General features: G+C 49.5%; 1 protein-coding gene across 2 annotated transcripts; it reads left to right on the forward strand.

Moving 5' to 3' along the window:
• The first annotated feature begins 10,267 nt into the window (after positions 1 to 10,267).
• Positions 10,268 to 15,310, forward strand: HOXB8 (homeobox B8). 2 transcript variants are annotated; one of them, XM_069634612.1, is made up of 2 exons: positions 10,268 to 11,222; positions 14,307 to 15,310. In XM_069634612.1, the coding sequence occupies exons 1-2, from the start codon at positions 10,802 to 10,804 to the stop codon at positions 14,615 to 14,617; spliced, it is 732 nt and encodes a 243-aa protein (XP_069490713.1). In that variant the 5' UTR covers positions 10,268 to 10,801; the 3' UTR covers positions 14,618 to 15,310. The 2 variants fall into 2 exon arrangements, with proteins under 2 accessions (XP_069490713.1, XP_069490712.1); XM_069634611.1 differs by having other exon boundaries at positions 10,270 to 11,222; positions 14,304 to 15,310.
• The last annotated feature ends 3,296 nt before the right edge of the window (positions 15,311 to 18,606 follow it).

Here is an 18,606-nt window from a genome sequence, read left to right on the forward strand (position 1 = left end):
GATCTTCGTGAGGCGACGTTTTGTTGTATATTTGTCCTCTTCCAGTCAGAAAAAAGGAAGATGTCCACGGTCACGAGTGCTTCGGCTGCAGAATGCTCAGCAGTGTGTCACAGCCAGTTCAGAGCACCCAGCAGGCACCCGTCTCTGGCCCACACCAACAGAGCAGGCAACAGGGCAGGCAAGGCGCACCCTCCAGGGGAACTGCCATCTACTGGAGCTTTTTCAGAAATTAAAGCAATCGATGAAAAATGCCATTGTTATTTTGCAACGTTCCTTCTCAATGTAACCCGATGATTTGTGTGTGCACGCGTTGGCGTGGGCGCATGTATACACACTCATAGGACTATGTGTTATTTGTAAACACACACGCGTCTATGTATTTACTCCTTTTCAGTTAGACTAGAGTGTGTGTGGGTCTACACACACCAACCTACATAATATATATATTATATATATGTGTATGTATTACTACATATAAGTAGCGCTCTCTCTCTCTTGTATCTGCACACCTGTGTAAGAAGCCCCTTTGCGCACAGCCTTTTTGCCAGACGTGAAACTGCTCGGGGCGTCTGACTGGGTGCGCAGCGATGCCTCCACGCTGGGCCAGGTAATCCCATTACAGTACGCGGCAGCAGGCTGTGCTGGTTCAGAGCTTTAATAGGCTAAATATTCGGCAATCCATGGGAGCAGGGTGCTTGGTGAGCAAGAGTATGTGAGGGGCCTGTCTGGAAGCTGAATGCCGCCCAGCACACCACCGCGAGCCCAGAGTGTGCATACAGTCCTCGTTGAGCTGGACATCACGCCGCAAAGGACCCTAGTCACCCTTCAGTGGTGCTACGGGCACAGGTCTGCATCACATATCGATATTGGACATCAACTCTTGAACACACAGGACAGAGCATCGAGGTGGATGCATAGACTCCAGCTGCATTCACTGCAACAGTGAACATGGAAAAGGAAAGGAAGGAACATGACATCCGTCACATGGGTCTGCTGCACAGGAGCGACAGAAAGACATGCAAATGGATATGTAGGCAGGTCAGTGAAGCTAGGTAGACTGGTATAGGCAGGTAAATGGCTATAACTAGGTCCAGGGTTAGGTAGACACATACATCTAGGTACATACACATAGGTATGCATAGCTAGATATCGCGAGATATACAGCGAGAATAGATAGCCATAGACAGATGGCTAGAACAAGAAAACAGCTACACATTGTGAATGGGGCACCATGGTTGGATAAATGGCCATTGCCTTTAATAACTGAGAGTTGTCACTCTAAACAGACATAATTATAAAGAGGGAGGGGGGGAGTACGCAGGCAAATTGTTACAGAAAGACAAAGAGTGCTTGGTAGGTAGGCAGGTAGGTAAAGCTTTGAGATGGATATGTACAGTTATACCTGGGTAGATAGAGCTATTTACATGGATAGATATTGTTAGGTAGAGAGAACTATTTAGATGGGTATAGTTATGCAGAAAGATAGAACCTGCTTGATAGATCAGTAGATAGATAACTATTTAGAGGGATAGATATAGCTAGATAACTAGGTAGAGAGAACTATTTAGATGGGTACATACAGCTAGATAGGTAGGTAGGTAGATAGAACTATGTAGATGGTAGGTTTAGTTATGCAGAAGGCTGTATACTGCTGGATAGATTTGTTGATAACTATAGCTAGCTAGATATCGCTATTTAGATTGATATAGCTAGGTAGCTAGAGCTACTTATGTTATGTTAAAGGTTTTTTATATTGCGCACTATCACCACCTGAGTGCTCCCTTGGTGCTCTGGCACAACTGAACATCAAGAGTAAGGTGGGGGGTAAGTTAGTAGGAATGAGCAAGAGGAAAAAGCATGGGAGCTGTGATGTGCTGTTGGCAGCTTCAGTTCGGTTTATACCATTCGCTGAGCTAGGTGTGTTTTTCGGTTGATAGACGGCATGTGCTGTTGAGCAAGACTATGCGTGGTTTGTTTTGTAGCTGCAGTGTAGTGAAGTGCGTGTGGTTTGTTGTGCTTTAGAGGTATGGTTGCGTTTAGTTAGTTTGAGATGTGTATGCAGAGATGAATAGATATAGCTAGATAGCTAGGTAGATAGAAGTACTTAGAATGAGATAGCTTGATGGCTAGGTAGATAGAGCTGTTTAGATGAATAGATATAGCTAGATAGCTAGGTAGATAGAAGTACTTAGAATGAGATGGCTTGATGGCTAGGTAGATAGAGCTGTTTAGATGAATAGATATAGCTAGATAGCTAGGTAGATAGAAGTACTTAGAATGAGATAGCTTGATGGCTAGGTAGATGAGCTGTTTAGATGAATAGATATAGCTAGATAGCTAGGTAGATAGAAGTACTTAGAATGAGATAGCTTGATGGCTAAATAGATAGAGCTGTTTAGATGAATAGATATAGCTAGATAGCTAGGTAGATAGAAGTACTTAGAATGAGATAGCTTGATGGCTAGGTAGATAGAGCTGTTTAGATGAATAGATATATCTAGATAGCTAGGTAGATAGAAGTACTTAGAATGAGATAGCTTGATGGCTAGGTAGATAGAGCTGTTTAGATGAATAGATATAGCTAGATAGCTAGGTAGATAGAAGTACTTAGAATGAGATAGCTTGATGGCTAAATAGATAGAGCTGTTTAGAGGAATAGATATAGCTAGATAGCTAGGTAGATAGAAGTATTTAGAATGGGATAGCTTGATGGCTAGGTAGATAGAGCTGTTTAGATGAATAGATATAGCTAGATAGCTAGGTAGATAGAAGTACTTAGAATGAGATAGCTTGATGGCTAGGTAGATAGAGCTGTTTAGATGAATAGATATAGCTAGATAGCTAGGTAGATAGAAGTACTTAGAATGAGATAGCTTGATGGCTAAATAGATAGAGCTGTTTAGATGAATAGATATAGCTAGATAGCTAGGTAGATAGAAGTACTTAGAATGAGATAGCTTGATGGCTAGGTAGATAGAGCTGTTTAGATTGTCACTCTATACAAATAAACAAATGTAAAGAGGGAGAGGAGGTAGGTAGGAAGGCAAATTGTTACAGAAATACAGAGTGCTTGGTAGATGGGTTCCATGTGATAATATCGCCGCAAAAATATTGGCATACAAAAATCTTGCCATATTTTTCCTGCGATATTACTCCATGGAACCTGCGGGGGACACCCCCCGCAACCCCCATATATTTTAAAAGGGAGCGGGGGACATCCCCGCAACCCCCCCATCCATTTACCCCATAAATTATCCCCACCAAAAATATCGCCTATGGCCGTTCGACGACCATATGTACGACGATATTTTTGGTGGGGATAATATTACCTGATACCGGTAGATGGATGAGTAGATACAGCTATACATATATACAGTTATTTATAAGGATATATATAGCTAGACTGATGGGTAGATAACTATAGGTAGTTGATAGAGCTATTTAGATGGAATGATATAGCTTGATACTTAGGCAGATAGAGCTACTGAGATGGACAGATATAGCTAGATAGATAGAGGTACTTTGAAGGATATAGCTTGGTGGCTAGGTAGATAGAGCTACTTAGATAGAGATAGAGCTATTTAGATGGATAGATATAACTAGGCAGATAGAACTACTTAGACGAATAAATATATATAGCTATATAGAGCTATTTATATGGGTATAGCTTGGTAGATAGAGCTACTTAGAAAGATGTAGCTATATAGAGCTAGTTAGATAGATATAGCTAGGTAGAAAGAGCTACTTCGAAGGATAGAGCTTGCTATCTAGGGTTAGAGGTACTTGGATAGATATAGCTAGGTGGCTGAGTAGATATAAATATCTAGATAGAGCTATTTAGATGGATCAATATAGCTAGACATACTTGGATGCATATAGCTTGATAGCTAGGTATATAGCTCAATTTAGATGGATAGATATTGGTAGATAGCAAGGTAGATATAGCTACATAGATAGAGCTACTTAGAAGGATAGATAGCGCTTGCTAGTTAGGTAGATAGAACTACTTGGGTGGATAGATATAACTAGATGGCTGGTAGAAATATCTAGATAGAACTATTTAGATGGATAGATATAGCTAGAACTACTTGGATGTAGCTTGATAGCTAGGTGGATAGCTCGAGATAGATGGATAGATATAGCTAGGTAGATAGAACTATTTACATGGACAGATATAGCTAGATAGAGCTATTTGGGTGGATATAGATAGATAGCTAGGTCAATAGAACGATTTAGACGGACAGATATAGCTAGGTAGATAGCTAGCTAGAGCTATTTAGATGGATAGATATAGCTAGGTAGATAGAGCTATTTAGAATGGGATAGCTTGATGGCAAGGTAGATGGAGCTATTTAGATGGATAGATATAGCTAGGTAGATAGCTATTTAGAATGAGATAGCTTGATGGCTAGGTAGAAGGAGCTATTTAGATGAATAGATATAGCTAGGTAGATAGAAGTACTTAGAATGAGATAGCTTGAGAGATAGCGCTATTTAGATGAATAGATATAGCTAGCTAGGTAGATAGAGCTATTTAGATTGTCACTACAAATAAACAGACAGAAATATAAAGAGGGGGTAGGTAGGAAGGCAAATTGTTACTCAGAGTGCTTGGTAGATGGACGAGTAGATAAAGCTATACATATATACAATCATGTAGAAGGATGTATATAGCTAGACTGATGGGTAGATAACTATAGGTAGTTGATAAGAGCTATTTAGATGGAATTATATAGCTTGATACTTAGGTAGATAGCGCTACTGAGATGGACAGATATAGCTAGATAGATGGTTACTTAGATGGACAAGTATAGCTAGGTAGATAGAGCTATTTTGATGGATAGAAAGAGCTAGCTAGGTAGATAGAACTACTTAGATGAATAGATGTAGCTAGAAATCTAGGTAGACAGAGCTATTTAGATGGATAGACAAATAGCTAGATAGCTAGAGCAAAATTGATATAGCTGAATAGCTAGGTAGACAGCAATTTAAATGGTATACATATCTAGATAGCTAGAGCTATTTAGATGGATATAGCTAGCTAGGTAGACAGTTATTTATATGGATAGAGATAGCTAGACAGCTGGGTAGATAGATATATTTTGATGGATAGAAATAGCTAGGTAGCTATGGAGATAGAACTACTTAGTAGGATAGAGACAGCTAGATAGCGAGAGCTATTTAGATGGTAAGTAATGCAGAATGATATATACAGCTGGATAAATGGGTAGATAACTAGCTAGCTATATAGAGCTATTCAGGTGGATAAATATAGCTAGGTAGATTATATATAGTTGTGTGTATAGCCGGGTAGTTTGAAAAATCTAGACAGACGGATAGAAGCAGAAACAGCTGGACTAGCTGAGTGGGTGAATGTCAGAGATAAAGTAGTGAGAATGAGAAATGCCATCTTTACAATTCTAAAACAGAAAACAGACAGAAACATAGCAAAAGAGGGAGGGTAGAGATAGGTAGGTAGAGAAATTGTTAAAGTCGGGGTGGTTGCTGGAAAGATGGGTAGGGCGGACCCACTCGGCGAAATGCAATGCACACATTTATCCAACCCACTTGGGGTTCAAAGGAGTTCGCCCCTAACGTGTCCAGCGGGCATTCGGGGGTGTGAACATGTGGCCGAATTGCGCTACGTGTCTGCCTTTCATTACTGAAAAGAAGCGGCGTTTCTGCCTCCGGTGTTTACACAAGGCCCGAGGCCGCGAAGCAGGCGACAAGCAGGACTACTTTGGCCCCCAAAGGCGGCAGGAAATTCTTTTTTAAGACAGGGGTCACGTGCGATGTACACACCCTTTCCCATCTGTTCACCAAACGGCGGCTGCACATGTGTCCTTAAAATAATCCTGGCAGCGGAACCTGCCCAGATGAAAGGTGTCTGGACTGGACTGGGCCGGAGGAAAGGCACCGATGACCCGCATTCCAGTGAAATGTTCCATGAGGGAGGGGACAGCTTTCCAAGCACCCGTTTCCTTTGTAGGCCAGTTCTGTGACCACGGCTCTGAAAGGGAAGCGAAATGTGAGGCTCGGCTGTCAGGGAGGAGACGGGGAAGTCGCGGCACATAAAAGGGGAGCCAACAGCCTCAATAAAACAATATGGCGCCTGTAAAAGTTTATAGGGGCCGCATTTTCTGAAGGTTAGGGAATGAAAAGGCTGTGAAGCAAACAAGGCAGAGGCACCCGGACTGCTAGCGACCAAACGTGTGCACCCTAGCATTTCAACTTTGAAGCCCCCTCTTTTTGTGTTTGTGTGAAGGGGTGGTGGGGGGTGGCTCTGGAAAGGGAAAGGAAGCTGAGACCCTGGTAATTTATCCTTCCGCTGCAGATGCATTGAAACAGCAGCACGGGGAATTCCTCGCTTTGTTCTGCACAATTGCAGGCGACCAGAAGCCCGGGCCATAAACTTCACAACAACAACAACCCCCAATAAAACAAAGTTCAGGCGGGAAGTCTGGCGTGGAAGCCAGTATTGCTGAATACTCTGGACTGTCCGTCACACGCAGAAAGCTTAAACAAAGCAGCTCCCCCCGAGAGCCGAGCCAGCCCGTCCTGGTGTGCTCTCATGATTGATGCTGTGCACAGCGAGGTGTGTGGTGGGGGCTCATTTTTTTGCCTGCTAAATTTAAATGCCTTTTTCTGAATTCGGTGCTTTTTCCTGTGATGAAAGTTTCATGGCCCTGCTTACAAGCCCCTAATAAATCCCATCCATGGTCTTTATGCCGAATGGTCGCTAGATGGCGGTGTTGCTCTATCTCCCAAAGCGTTACATGCCACATTTCCAGGACCGGAGCTCCTTCACGCGCACCTTGTTTCCATTGGCAATAGCTTACCAAATGCTGTTAAAAGTTAACAATCGCTCTCCTAAATGTAACTAGGTTTAATTGTGATGGCTGTGTCGATATTATTGATCGGGTATACCTGCAAATGTCTGCTGCCGTGAGATAACACTGCGCCTAATTTCGCGCCCTCAAACATACAACTTGCAGCTTGAGTTGAGCTGCTTTTATTTTCCTTGTATTTTTTGGGAACGAGCATTATTGGGATGTTAGAGTTTGATTTTGAAACATGGCGTTCTCGGAATTGTTTGCTTTTTCTTTGAAGAATAGAATTGGGCCTTTGCGTGTTTTTTTCACAACGCGACTGCGCACTAAATGCTCAAGGTATATCCAGCGATAGCCGCTTCCCCGCCTTTCCCTGCTCCTCTCTACACTCGACCTTGAAAGTCTTTCAAATAGTTTAAGATCATCAGAGTAAGACAACCCTTTGCACCGAAGGAACCGCGTAGGCATTTTACGCAATGCGCTTGATAATTCTAAGCGGCGTTCAAGTGTCTAAAACCAACCCCTTCTGCAAAGTATTGCTAATACCCAGGGAACGAGAAAACTAGGACCACGCCGCAGTCTTCAAATGCATGTAATATAAAATGACACGCACACCTAAGATTGGGGTAAATGCATCTTTATTTTGTTTTGTGGCCGGCGTGTGTCCTGTAATCTTTGCACTTCCGCCAGCCGAGGCATGCACGTTAAGGCGCCGCGGTCAGTAATGAATATTAGTCTTTCTTGTTCCATTTCCCCCACGCGCTTTTCGGCACTTTACGCTTCGCCATTTCAATGATTGTTTTGTAGGTTACGCTTACTCCGGGCAGCGGCGGTTTGCCCCTTTCGCGAGGGTAATTCGATTGTGAGGCGGATCTGAGCAAGTTTATTCGCTGCCACCTTTGCAATGAATGTGTCTGCGTCCTTTTATCTTGGGCTGGCGGCTTGGCACCGGCGTGCCTGCCGTGTATACGAGCAGGGCGGCCTCGCCACACTGCCCCCAATGCACAGTTCCCCTTTGGTCGCGTCCTGCTGCAAGGGGACGAAGCGGGAGACTTAAGATTCGTTGCAAGCTCTGCTTTCCACTGGGTGTATGTGGAAAAAGGGGTCCCCAGTTTTTTCAAAGGCTTCTCTCATATGAAGACACCACTTATTTTTTCTTTTGTGGGATGTTTATTGCTGTCTATAAAATGTATCAACTATCAAATGTATAAAAAGCTTATGAGTTGGCTTCAAGTTCGCTGTGCAGCACTCAGGCCTGCGGCGGCATAATATATATTACATATACACACACACACACACACACACACACACACACACACACACACACACACACAACACACACACAACACACACGCCTATATATATATATATATATATATATATATATATATATATATATATATATATATATATATATTAGGATGCGCATTTGTATATAACAAAGAACATATTATGCAATATAAATGTGCGAGGATGAGCGGTCCGTGGTAGCCTCCACCATGGACCGCTCATCCTCGCACATTTATATATGGTGCAACCGAGAACCCCTTTATATGTGTTACCAAGCTGGCTAAGTGTATATATATATGTGTGTGCGTGCGTGTTGAGACTCGGGCGGCCGTGCTTGTGCACACCACACACCTCCGGTAGGCACACTTTGGAAGAGTTGCTCGCTATGAATTCTCACGTTACTGGGGCGGCCTGGAGGGCAGAGGCTTGGAGAGGCCGGGGGAGTGAGGCTAGTAGCCTCGTGCTTGGGCCGCAGACCGTGCACTTGCCTTTCTTTATCCGCGTGTAAACGCAGTCGCGTTTAGCAGTCACCGGGCCGCAGAGCTCAGCACCCGACACGGCCCTAAAGGGAGCGAAGTAGCAGTTAACAACTAATAAGGGTCTGATTTCTGTAACCATACCCCATTGCACCGACCCAGGGCCTGTGCAGACTCTATCTGCTCCCTCTTGCTGCGCGTTAACATCGCGCTATATTAAAATGTACCGCCCAGTGGATTTCGGAGGCCTGGCGGGGTCTGCAGTCTGCTTCGTGGATCGTACATGCCCCAATAAGCACATTTACATGTAAGGAGAGCAACAATCGGTTCCCCGAATCACTCTTGCTGCTGCTAAAGTCGTCTTTACCCCGTCCCTAAAACTAAGCTCATTTTTTGCAAAAAACAGGGCCCGGGGAAAGCGAGGACACACCATAAGGACTGCCCAGGATTGTACCTCAAATAAGAACCCCTTTCCTCCCCAATCTTCCGGATCCGATCCCACGGCCGCCTCAAGGCCAGACAATAAAGCGCCGGTGCTCATATGTATTCTGAGACCGAGAGCCCCCCACGCCCCCGGCCCTACAATGCCCGGGAGAGGCCCAGCCTTTCACCCCCAGCACCCGGTTATTCTCAGCTAAACCGCGCCGCTGCAGCTCGCTTCCAAGCGGCTAGTGCCCGGCTCCAGCATCCCCTGCCAACTTTTATAGGCGCTGTAAAACGGGAGTGTTTATGTAAAGGAAGAACTTTTCACATTTCAATAAAATGAAAGTTTAAGTCTCCATTTGTCTGTGTGGGCTCTAAAGGAGCCGCCTTCCCGGCGAGCCCTTAAAGGCCCAGTAAAACCCGCGATTAAAGGGAAGAAGCGGGCCCTTGCACCCGCCAGCCCCGCCGGACCCGGGGCTCGGGCGCGAGTGTCTCGGGCTGGGGTAAGGGGCGAGGAAGGAGCAAGTTCCGCGGCCGGCGGTAATGATGTGCGCGGAATATGGGCGGCCCGGAGCGCGGGCCTCGGAGCGCCACGATCGAAGCCTCGCTTTAATCGCAGCAGAGGAGGCGCGTCATAAAAACCCTAACAGCTTTTATGGGATGCGGGACACACAACAACAACATCTCGGCTTTATGGCGTTTTATCGTTTGTTAAACAGTCTGCAGCCGCCTCGCCTCTTTTTTGGGGGGTTGTTACAAAGCGCAATTCCCTTCATGGCGACAGTTAAACCTTTATCAATAACGCGGAAATTGATCATTAAAACGTTAAATATGACTGCCTCGTTTGTTTTTAAAATATGTTTGGGATAAAGAAGCTGTATGATTTGATAACTTGTATTAAAATAGCAATTACATTTATAGGACCTTTTAAAACGGGTGGCAATTAAATCGTGTACTTTTACAGGTTTCCAAAGCGACCCTGACATTTAAAAAGGCTCAAACTGCCTCGTTAAAATTTCGAAATTAACGACTAAAGATGTCAGTCTGTAATTTCCAATCCTGCCCCCAAATCCCCCCCACCCCCCACGCACACACACACATGTACACGCTCCTTCCCAAAAATCAATCTTTTGGGTGGTCCCGGATTTCTGATTTGTTGTGAGGGGGAGAGAGAGGGCGCGCGCGGGAGAGGGGAGGGGGGCGTGCTCATTAATGGGCGCAGTTAAACATATTTAATCGGTATATTTCTGCGGCGGCGGCGACTTGGCCCCCCTCCGCTGCCTGCCTGCCTGCTGCCTCTCTCCACCCCTCCTGCTCTCCTCTCACTCGCTGCCTCTCCCGAGCAGGCAGCTCAGGGGTCCGTGTGGAGTAGAGCGCAGGCCAAGCCAATGGGAGGCGGACCTGCCTAATGCATGCAAATGATCGTGAAAAGACGCCGCAAAATATGAAAGAACTCATTTGCGCCCGAGTAAATCACCGAAAACTGTTTATGAACTGGCACCCCTTCTTGGAAATGTAAAGCGACGAGTCCTTTTAAGTGGCGCTGTTATTGGTGATTTTTCCCTTCTGTGTGTGTGTGTATTTTCCCCCTGAAGGAGGAAGTGGGCAGCATGCAGGATTAGGACTTTTTTTGCCCTGCACTCGGCATCCTGCGCTGCTTGAGAACCCGGGGACGCGCCTTCTCCGGGGCTGGCATCGCGGCGGCTGCTGCTCCTGGACACCCGGTCAGCGGCACGAAGAGCTCGCAGCTGCTTCTCTCGTGCCCGCCCAGAGGCAGCCGGGATGAGTTCCTATTTTGTCAACTCGCTTTTCTCCAAGTACAAGGCGGGGGACAGCCTGCGCCCCAATTACTATGACTGTGGCTTCGGCCAGGACCTGGGCGGGAGACCGACGGTGGTGTACGGACCGGGCAGCGGGGGTTCCTTCCAGCACCCCGGGCAGATCCAGGACTTCTACCACGGCGCCTCGTCGCTCTCCGCCTCCCCTTACCAGCAGAGCCCCTGCGCCGTCACCTGCCACGGGGACCCCGGCAACTTCTACGGCTACGACCCCCTGCAGAGGCAGGGCGCCCTCTTCGGCAGCAGCGCCAGCGGCCAGGAGCCCGAGCTGGTGCAGTACCCCGACTGCAAGCTGGGCGACGACGGGGAGACCTCGGAGCAGAGCCCGTCGCCCACCCAGCTCTTCCCGTGGATGCGACCCCAAGGTGAGGAGCAGCTCTGGCGCCACTTCCTGGACCCATCAGGGCACCGCGTACTATTTTATGGGGGGGCTGGCTCTGCTTTATAGTTTAATTGCCCCGAATGTCCTGCTCACGGCCCTCTCTCCTCTTCAAAGCGCCTTTATGGCACTTTTCATAGCTCCAGTTGGCCTTCTGCTCGCCACACAATACATGCAGCCTGGGACTCTCACTTCCCACGAGATGCAGAGGCACGTGAATAGAGGTGCGGGCTCAAAAGCCGCTGTAAAAGGGGGGCATTAGGCTTACCGGTAAAATTCACTTTTCACCCCACTGACTGTGCAGTATTCTCGCGAAGACAGCCGGGACAGTGTCCCCACAAAGGCTGGCGGGCGAACAATGGGCGTAGGGAGGGAGGACCCGGCACATACAATGGGCCCCCCTCTTTTGTTGTTTAACGGTGCTTCGCCTTTATAGCCATCTTTAGGTGTCCACTAAGTTGAGGCGACTCAGCCCACCGCTCTCGCCGGCTGGAATATACGCCAGAGGGGTCAGTTGGGGTTACTCCTCTGCACCCCGTCCCTGCGCTCATTCCAGCCACCTTGCACATGCCCAGGAGTGTGTGTGCATGCCACCGGCAGATTTCTCTGATATACATATATGCACGCACGTGAACACAGCCCCGCTATCCTCTCTGTATTCCTTCGGGGAGCATAGGCGCCCCTCACACGCTACTTCTTCCATGTCAGTGAATGGGTGGAGACCAACATTCATTCAGACATACACACAGCCAGACTAGGAGACGCCACACCACAGACGCACGCAGACTGAGGAACAGACAGAGCTCGCAGCCCGCCAACATGTTTCTGCCATGCCTGCATCTATCTGGCAGTCTGTTTACATCTTATCTGGTCCCCTATAGGGCCCACCGTAATCCTTAAATCCATGTATACGCACGCACGCACGTGCTGCCTGACTGAGCTTCTGTCTCCCCCTGTGCCTCTGAACAATAGTCCAGGTGTGTCGCTGTGTGTATGTGTTCTCCTATCTATTCCTACACTGCATCCCCGTGTGACTAGTTTCATGCAGGTGTGGGTATGCCTCTATCCCTACGCGCAGAGCGATTCTCTGTACACAGCTATCCGCGGCCCGCCTGTGTGTGTGTTTGCCTTTGTGTGGGTGACTAGCTAAGGGCACACCTGCATATTGAGCTTGCTTCCATGTGCGTACCACCGCAGCTCGCGTGCTGCAGTGTACAGTGTGTGAGGTCTCAGGCCACCCTTTCATCCGCCCGGACCCTGGATGCTTACCTGCCCTTTTGGCATTGATCTGTTATCCCCAGGGGATGACTGAGTGTGTGACACCATATCCGTTGACCCCACTTATATCAGATTCTGCATACACACCTCTCCCACCTAAAAAGCCTCACCCTACTGGCTGTGTGTACCTACGCCTTCCACCTATTTTCCTGCCTTGCTTTTTCTTGTGCAAACCGCCAGCTGCCCCATGACCACACAAAAAACTCGCCCACGCATCTATGATATGATATGGCATTTACAACGCGCCCATACACAAGTATGCACACTGCCTCCTCATGGCACACTCTTCCGTCAGACTCACGCGCAACGTGTTTGTTTGTCTACCCTTAAAAGCACACCTCTACTCTCCCGCGTCCATATATCTATATGCCTCTTGTCTTTCTCTGCCTGCATGTGCGTGTCTCAAACTCTGCCTCTTCATGCATGCACACGCTGTGTGTCTGTCGGTGTGCTGCCTGGATACTGCATCTGTAATGCTACATCACAGACGCATGGCAGTTGCATTAATTGCAAACATACACACGCTGCATGCTTTTCGAGTGGCATCTAGCTGGATGCTGCCTCGCTCTCTGTCTCTACGCACCTATGCATGCGCAGTTGTGCTAACTTGGTCTTTCTATCTCTAGATACATGCACGCATGCTCCCCCGCCTGCCTGTCTTGCTGCCTTGCTCTATCTAAAGACGCATGCACACGTTTCCCCTGCCTGTCTTGTGTCTAAACACATGCCCACCTACAAGCCCTGCCTGTCTGTCATGTTGCCCTGCTCTATCGCTTGATGGTGCACACTTGCATCCCATGTCTGCCTATGTGTTGCCTTGCTCTGTCTATCTCTAGATGCATATGCATGCGCAGCCCCTGCTTGTTGCTGCCCAGCTCCATCACTAGATGCATACACATGTGCAGGCCCTGCCTGCTTGTGCTCAATCTATCTCTAGATTTTAGCACACATGCATACCTGCCTGTCATGATGACTTGCTCTGACTAGCACTAGACGCATGCACACCCCATGCCCTACTTGTCTCTTGTACTGCCTTGATCTGTCTATCACTAGACGCATGCACATGTGCTTCCCCTGCCTGTCTATCATGCTGCCTTACTCTATCTCTAGATGCATACACGTGCACACCCTTTGGCTGCTTGTCATGCTGCCTTACTATCTATCTCTAGAACACATGCACACACGCATCCCCAACTGTCTGTCGTGATGCCTCGCTTTTTCATCTGTAGATGCATACACATGTGCAGCCCCTGCCTATCTGTCGTGCTGCCGTGCTCTAGCTGCTCACGCATGCACAGCCCCTGCCTGCTTGTCCTGCTGCCTGGCTCTATCGGTAGATGTATACACATGTGCATATCCCTAGGTGCACACACATGTGCAGCCCCTGCCTGCTTGTCCTGCTGCCTTGCTCTATCACATGGTGCATAAACGTGCGCAGCCCCTGCCTGCTTGTCCTGCTGCCTTGCTCTTTCTATCCCATGGTGCACACACATGCGCAGCCCCTGCCTGCTTGTCCTGCTGCCTTGCTCTTTCTATCCCATGGTGCACACACATGCGCAGCCCCTGCCTGCTTGTCCTGCTGCCATGCTCTTTCTATCCCATGGTGCACACACATGCGCAGCCCCTGCCTGCTTGTCCTGCTGCCTTGCTCTTTCTATCCCATGGCGCACACACATGCGCAGCCCCTGCCTGCTTGTGCTGCTGCCTTGCTCTGTCTCTTTCTAGAGAAGCATGCACATAGGCTGCCTGCGCGGCCTTCTCTCACCCTCTTTGATCTCTGTCTCCCCAGCAGCCGCCGGCCGCAGAAGAGGACGACAGACATACAGCCGCTACCAGACCCTGGAGCTGGAGAAAGAGTTCCTCTTCAACCCCTACCTGACCCGCAAGCGGCGCATCGAGGTGTCGCACGCCCTGGGCCTGACCGAGCGCCAGGTCAAGATCTGGTTCCAGAACCGGCGCATGAAGTGGAAGAAGGAGAACAACAAGGACAAGTTCCCGAGCAGCAAATGCGAACAGGAGGAGCTGGAAAAGGAGAAGCTGCAGCGGGCCCAAGAACCCCAGGAGGGGGCCGATGGACACAAGGGGGACCCCAAAGTCAACTAACAATGACTAGTGGACATGAAAGAAGCACATTGGCAAGGCACTGGTCTGCAGCAAATCACAGGAGCAAAAGTGCTGGCAGACCGCAGACGAGTAGCAGTGATGCCCCCCACCTTAGGCCCCCCTCCGCCCCCCTGGGAGTAGTCATGAGAGACAGCAACCCCAAACTGGATTATGCAACAGGAAAAGCAAACACACTCTTTCTAGCTACGTTGACAGTTCCTTTCTTTGGTGTGTAGCGTATAACACGATAGCTGGTGTAAAGCATTGCTGTGATTTCGGTTCTCATTTGACTCCATTTTTATAATTGATTTTCGATCTAGTTTAGAGATGGGCATTTGCTGGGACCTAGATCCAAATGTATTACCGATTTTTATGTTTGTAAGTATACATGGTTGCACTTTTTCTGAACTTCTTTTTTCAACGTGGTGTCTGTAATGAGAAAAAAGCTAGCTTTTTCTGATGTGTATATGTAAATATATATATATATAAAAAAAAACAATCCGACATCCCAACAACATGAAACTGCCTATTTATGCTCTAGTCCTCCCGTCTGTTTATTCCCAGAGTTCAGTTGTGCTGGGCATTCTTTTTCTGAATTTGCCATGAGTGTTTCCCTGCCCTGATGTCACACTTTGTTGCTTTTCACTTTCGTTAAATTAGCATGCGCACGGTAGAAATAAAATTTGAAACCAAGTTTTGAAGTGATGCTAGGTTTGTGAAAAGGAATGTGTCCCGTGTGCGTGAATTGCTTTATTGGGGGTGGGGGGGGGGGGGGGGGTGCTGTGTTGTTTCCCAAGTGCTTTGTTCTGTTTTCTAAAGCGGGAGGCGCCGGAAGAGCGAGCGGCCGGCCATAAAGTTTACAACGGGAATCGTGACATCATTCGGGCTCTCAGCCTGGGAGGGGGTAACCCCTGGCAGGAAACGAAGCTTCTGCTACATCAGGGTGGCAGACAGTGGGGATGAAAGGACTCTTTGCTGGTCTGGGGCTCTGTTTAGGGGTGAGAACGGGCAAGGACTGGGACGACATCCCACGCGCTGGCGGACACTTCCAGGTAACTGTTACCCTGCTTCCAGTACTCTACATTTTCCATGAACGGTCTGGGATTAACCGAATTGTTTTCCTCTTAATACTGGGAACAATCTGTTCACCGGTTGGAGGGTTAAGAATATATTTAAATATAATGGGACTTGCTTGACGGTGACAATTTTGCCGCTGGCGCTGAGTTTTGTGTGTGTGGAAGGGTACAGCGGCTGTGGGGGCAGGAGACTGGGCAGATCAAAGACTTTGCCTCCTGGCTCCAAGGCCAGGCATGGTTGTGAGACATGAGTGTTAGCATGGCTGTCTCGGGGGCCTGGCCCCTGTGCCTCCCGGTTTCAAGGCCAGGCATGGTTTCGAGACATGAGTGTTGTTCATAGGGCTGTCTGCGGGGCCTGTTCGCAGGGCTGTCTGCGGGTCCTGGCCGCTGTGCCTCTCGGTTCCAAGGCCAGGCACGGTTTGAGACATGAGTGCTGTTCGTAGGGCTGTCTGCAAGGCCTGGTCCCTGTGTCTCCTGGCAAGGCCAGGCATGGTTTGTACCCATGAGTGCTGTTTGCCGGGCTGTCTGCGGGGCCTGGTCTCTGTGCCTCCCGGTTCCATGGTCAGGCATGGTTTGAGACATGAGTGCTGTCCGTAGGGCTGTCTGCAAGGCCTTTCCCCTTTGCCGCCCGGTTCCAATGCCAGGCATGGTTTTTAGACATGAGTGCTGTTTGCAGGGCTGTCTGCGGGGCCTGGTCCCCATGCCTCCCGGCTCAAGGCCAGGCATGGTTTTTAGACATGAGTGCTGTTTGCTGGGCTGTCTGCGGGGCCTGGACCGTGTGCCTCCAGCTGCCAAGGCCAGGCATGGTTTTGAGACATGAGTGCTGTTCGCCAAGCTGTCTGCGGGGCCTGGTCCCCATGCCTCCCGGCTCAAGGCCAGGCATGGTTTTCAGAGATGAGTGCTGTTCGCCGGGCTGTCTGCGGGGCCTGGTCCCCATGCCTCCCGGCTCAAGGACAGGCATAGTTTCCAGACATGAGTGCTGTTCACCGGGCTGTCTGCAGGGCCTGGTCCCCGTGCCTCCCTGCTCAAGGCCAGGCATGGTTTTCAGATATGGATGCTGTTCGCCGGGCTGTCTGCGGGGCCTGGTCCCCGTGCCTCCCAGCTCAAGGCCAGGCATGGTTTTCAGAGATGAGTGCTGTTCGCCGGGGCTGTCTGTGGGGCCCGGTCCCCCTGCCTCCCGGCTCAAGGCCAGGCATGGTTTTCAGAGATGAGTACTGTTTGCTGGGCTGTCTGCTGGGCCTGTTCCCCGTGCCTCCCGGCTCAAGGCCAGGCATGGTTTTCAGAGATGAGTGCTGTTCGCCGGGCTGTCTGCAGGGCCTGTTCCCGTGCCTCCCGGCTCCAAGGCCAGGCATGGTTTTCATAGATGAGTGCTGTTGAGTGGGCTGTCTTCGGGGCTTGGTCCCCATGTCTCCCGGCTCAAGGACAGGCATGGTTTCGAGACATGAGTGCTGTTCACCGGGCTGTCTGCAGGGCCTGGTCCCCGTGCCTCCCGACTCAAGGCCAGGCATGTTTTTCAGAGATGAGTGCTGTTGGCTGGGCTGTCTGCGGGGCCTGGTCCCCGTGCCTCCCGGCTCAAGGCCAGCCATGGTTTTCAGAGATGAGTGCTGTTCGCCGGGCTGTCTGCGGGGCCTGTTCCCGTGCCTCCCGGCTCCAAGGCCAGGCATGGTTTTCAGAGATGAGCGCTGTTCGCCGGGCTGTCTGCGAGGCCTGTTCCCCGTGCTTCCCGGCTCGAAGGCCAGATATGGTTTTGAGAGATGAGTGATGGCCCCATTCTTCTGTGCCTTCTGGAAAGGATATCTTAATTGTTCATTGAAACTCTGACTTTGGTAACTTTCACAAAAGAGTGGCCACAGCTCTCTCTGAAGCCCCAGTTCCGGTCGATCTATGGAGAAGGAGTGCACTTAGGGGAGCTGTGTGGGATCACACGAGTTTGTGGGGAGGGATCTTGGTCAGTGGTGGTATGCCTGTACAGGAAAAATATAGATCGTCTGGACTGGAGCCTCTTGCTTGGGACAATGCAAAGTGCATTGCTACGTGGGGCTGGGTTGGCAGAGGACCCTCGGTTGAGCTAAATGAATTGGCGTTTGAGGTGTGGGGATAAGAAGTGTTTATTATAGAACAGTGGACGATGCCCTTTAAAAGTATACATGACAAGTCTTTGGCAGAGTGCACTCAAGAGAAGCTGCGTGGAATACCGGTGACGCAGAGGAGTACACTTTGATGTTAAAGAAAGCAATTATAGCATGTCCAGTGCAGTGGCCTTCTGTGGCGTGCAATAGCGGTTGTGGCAGTGGCCGAGTGCACTCAAGGGAGCTGTTGGGTTCATGGCAGAGTCTTGCCTCGACGGACGGAACTGCTACCGGTCTATGGCTATCCTATCCAATGGGCGCCTGTGTGTCGCACTCGGAGGAGCTTTAGTCCCCTAACCTGGGCTCTAGATTCGCCGACATTAACGGTAGCGCCATGTGAAGCCCAGGCAGGCGCCTAGGATGAGGGAGAGCAAGTTGCGATACAGCCGGCAGAGTGCACTCGGAGGAGCGAGACGGCATCTCCACTAGATAAGAGGGTGGGTGTCAGACTGTCCCCTCCAGAACGAATGGCAGCATCGGGGAAATTGTGTAAGCAGGCAGGAAGAATTCTTCCGCTAGATCAATAGGAAAATAAATAGAGACGAGGAGGAGGAAGGTGGGGGGAGGGGGAGCGCACAGACCCCCCCCCCACCGGACGGGACTCTGATCACGGGGTACTGCTATCGATCCTCCAGGGCGCCCCCCTCCGGACGCCCCCACCCCCAGTCCCTCCTGGGCTCGGTTCAAGTCCTTGCCTATTTTCTTGGCACCATGTTTTCCACATTACAGGAGCAGTGGGAGCTCCGCGCTGATTGGTCCTGGGCCGGGCACGTGCCCCTGAGTC

The sequence above is a fragment of the Ambystoma mexicanum genome, chromosome 13 (genome assembly GCF_040938575.1).
Source record: "Ambystoma mexicanum isolate Mex_15411 chromosome 13, UKY_AmexF1_1, whole genome shotgun sequence".
NCBI lineage: Eukaryota > Metazoa > Chordata > Amphibia > Caudata > Ambystomatidae > Ambystoma > Ambystoma mexicanum.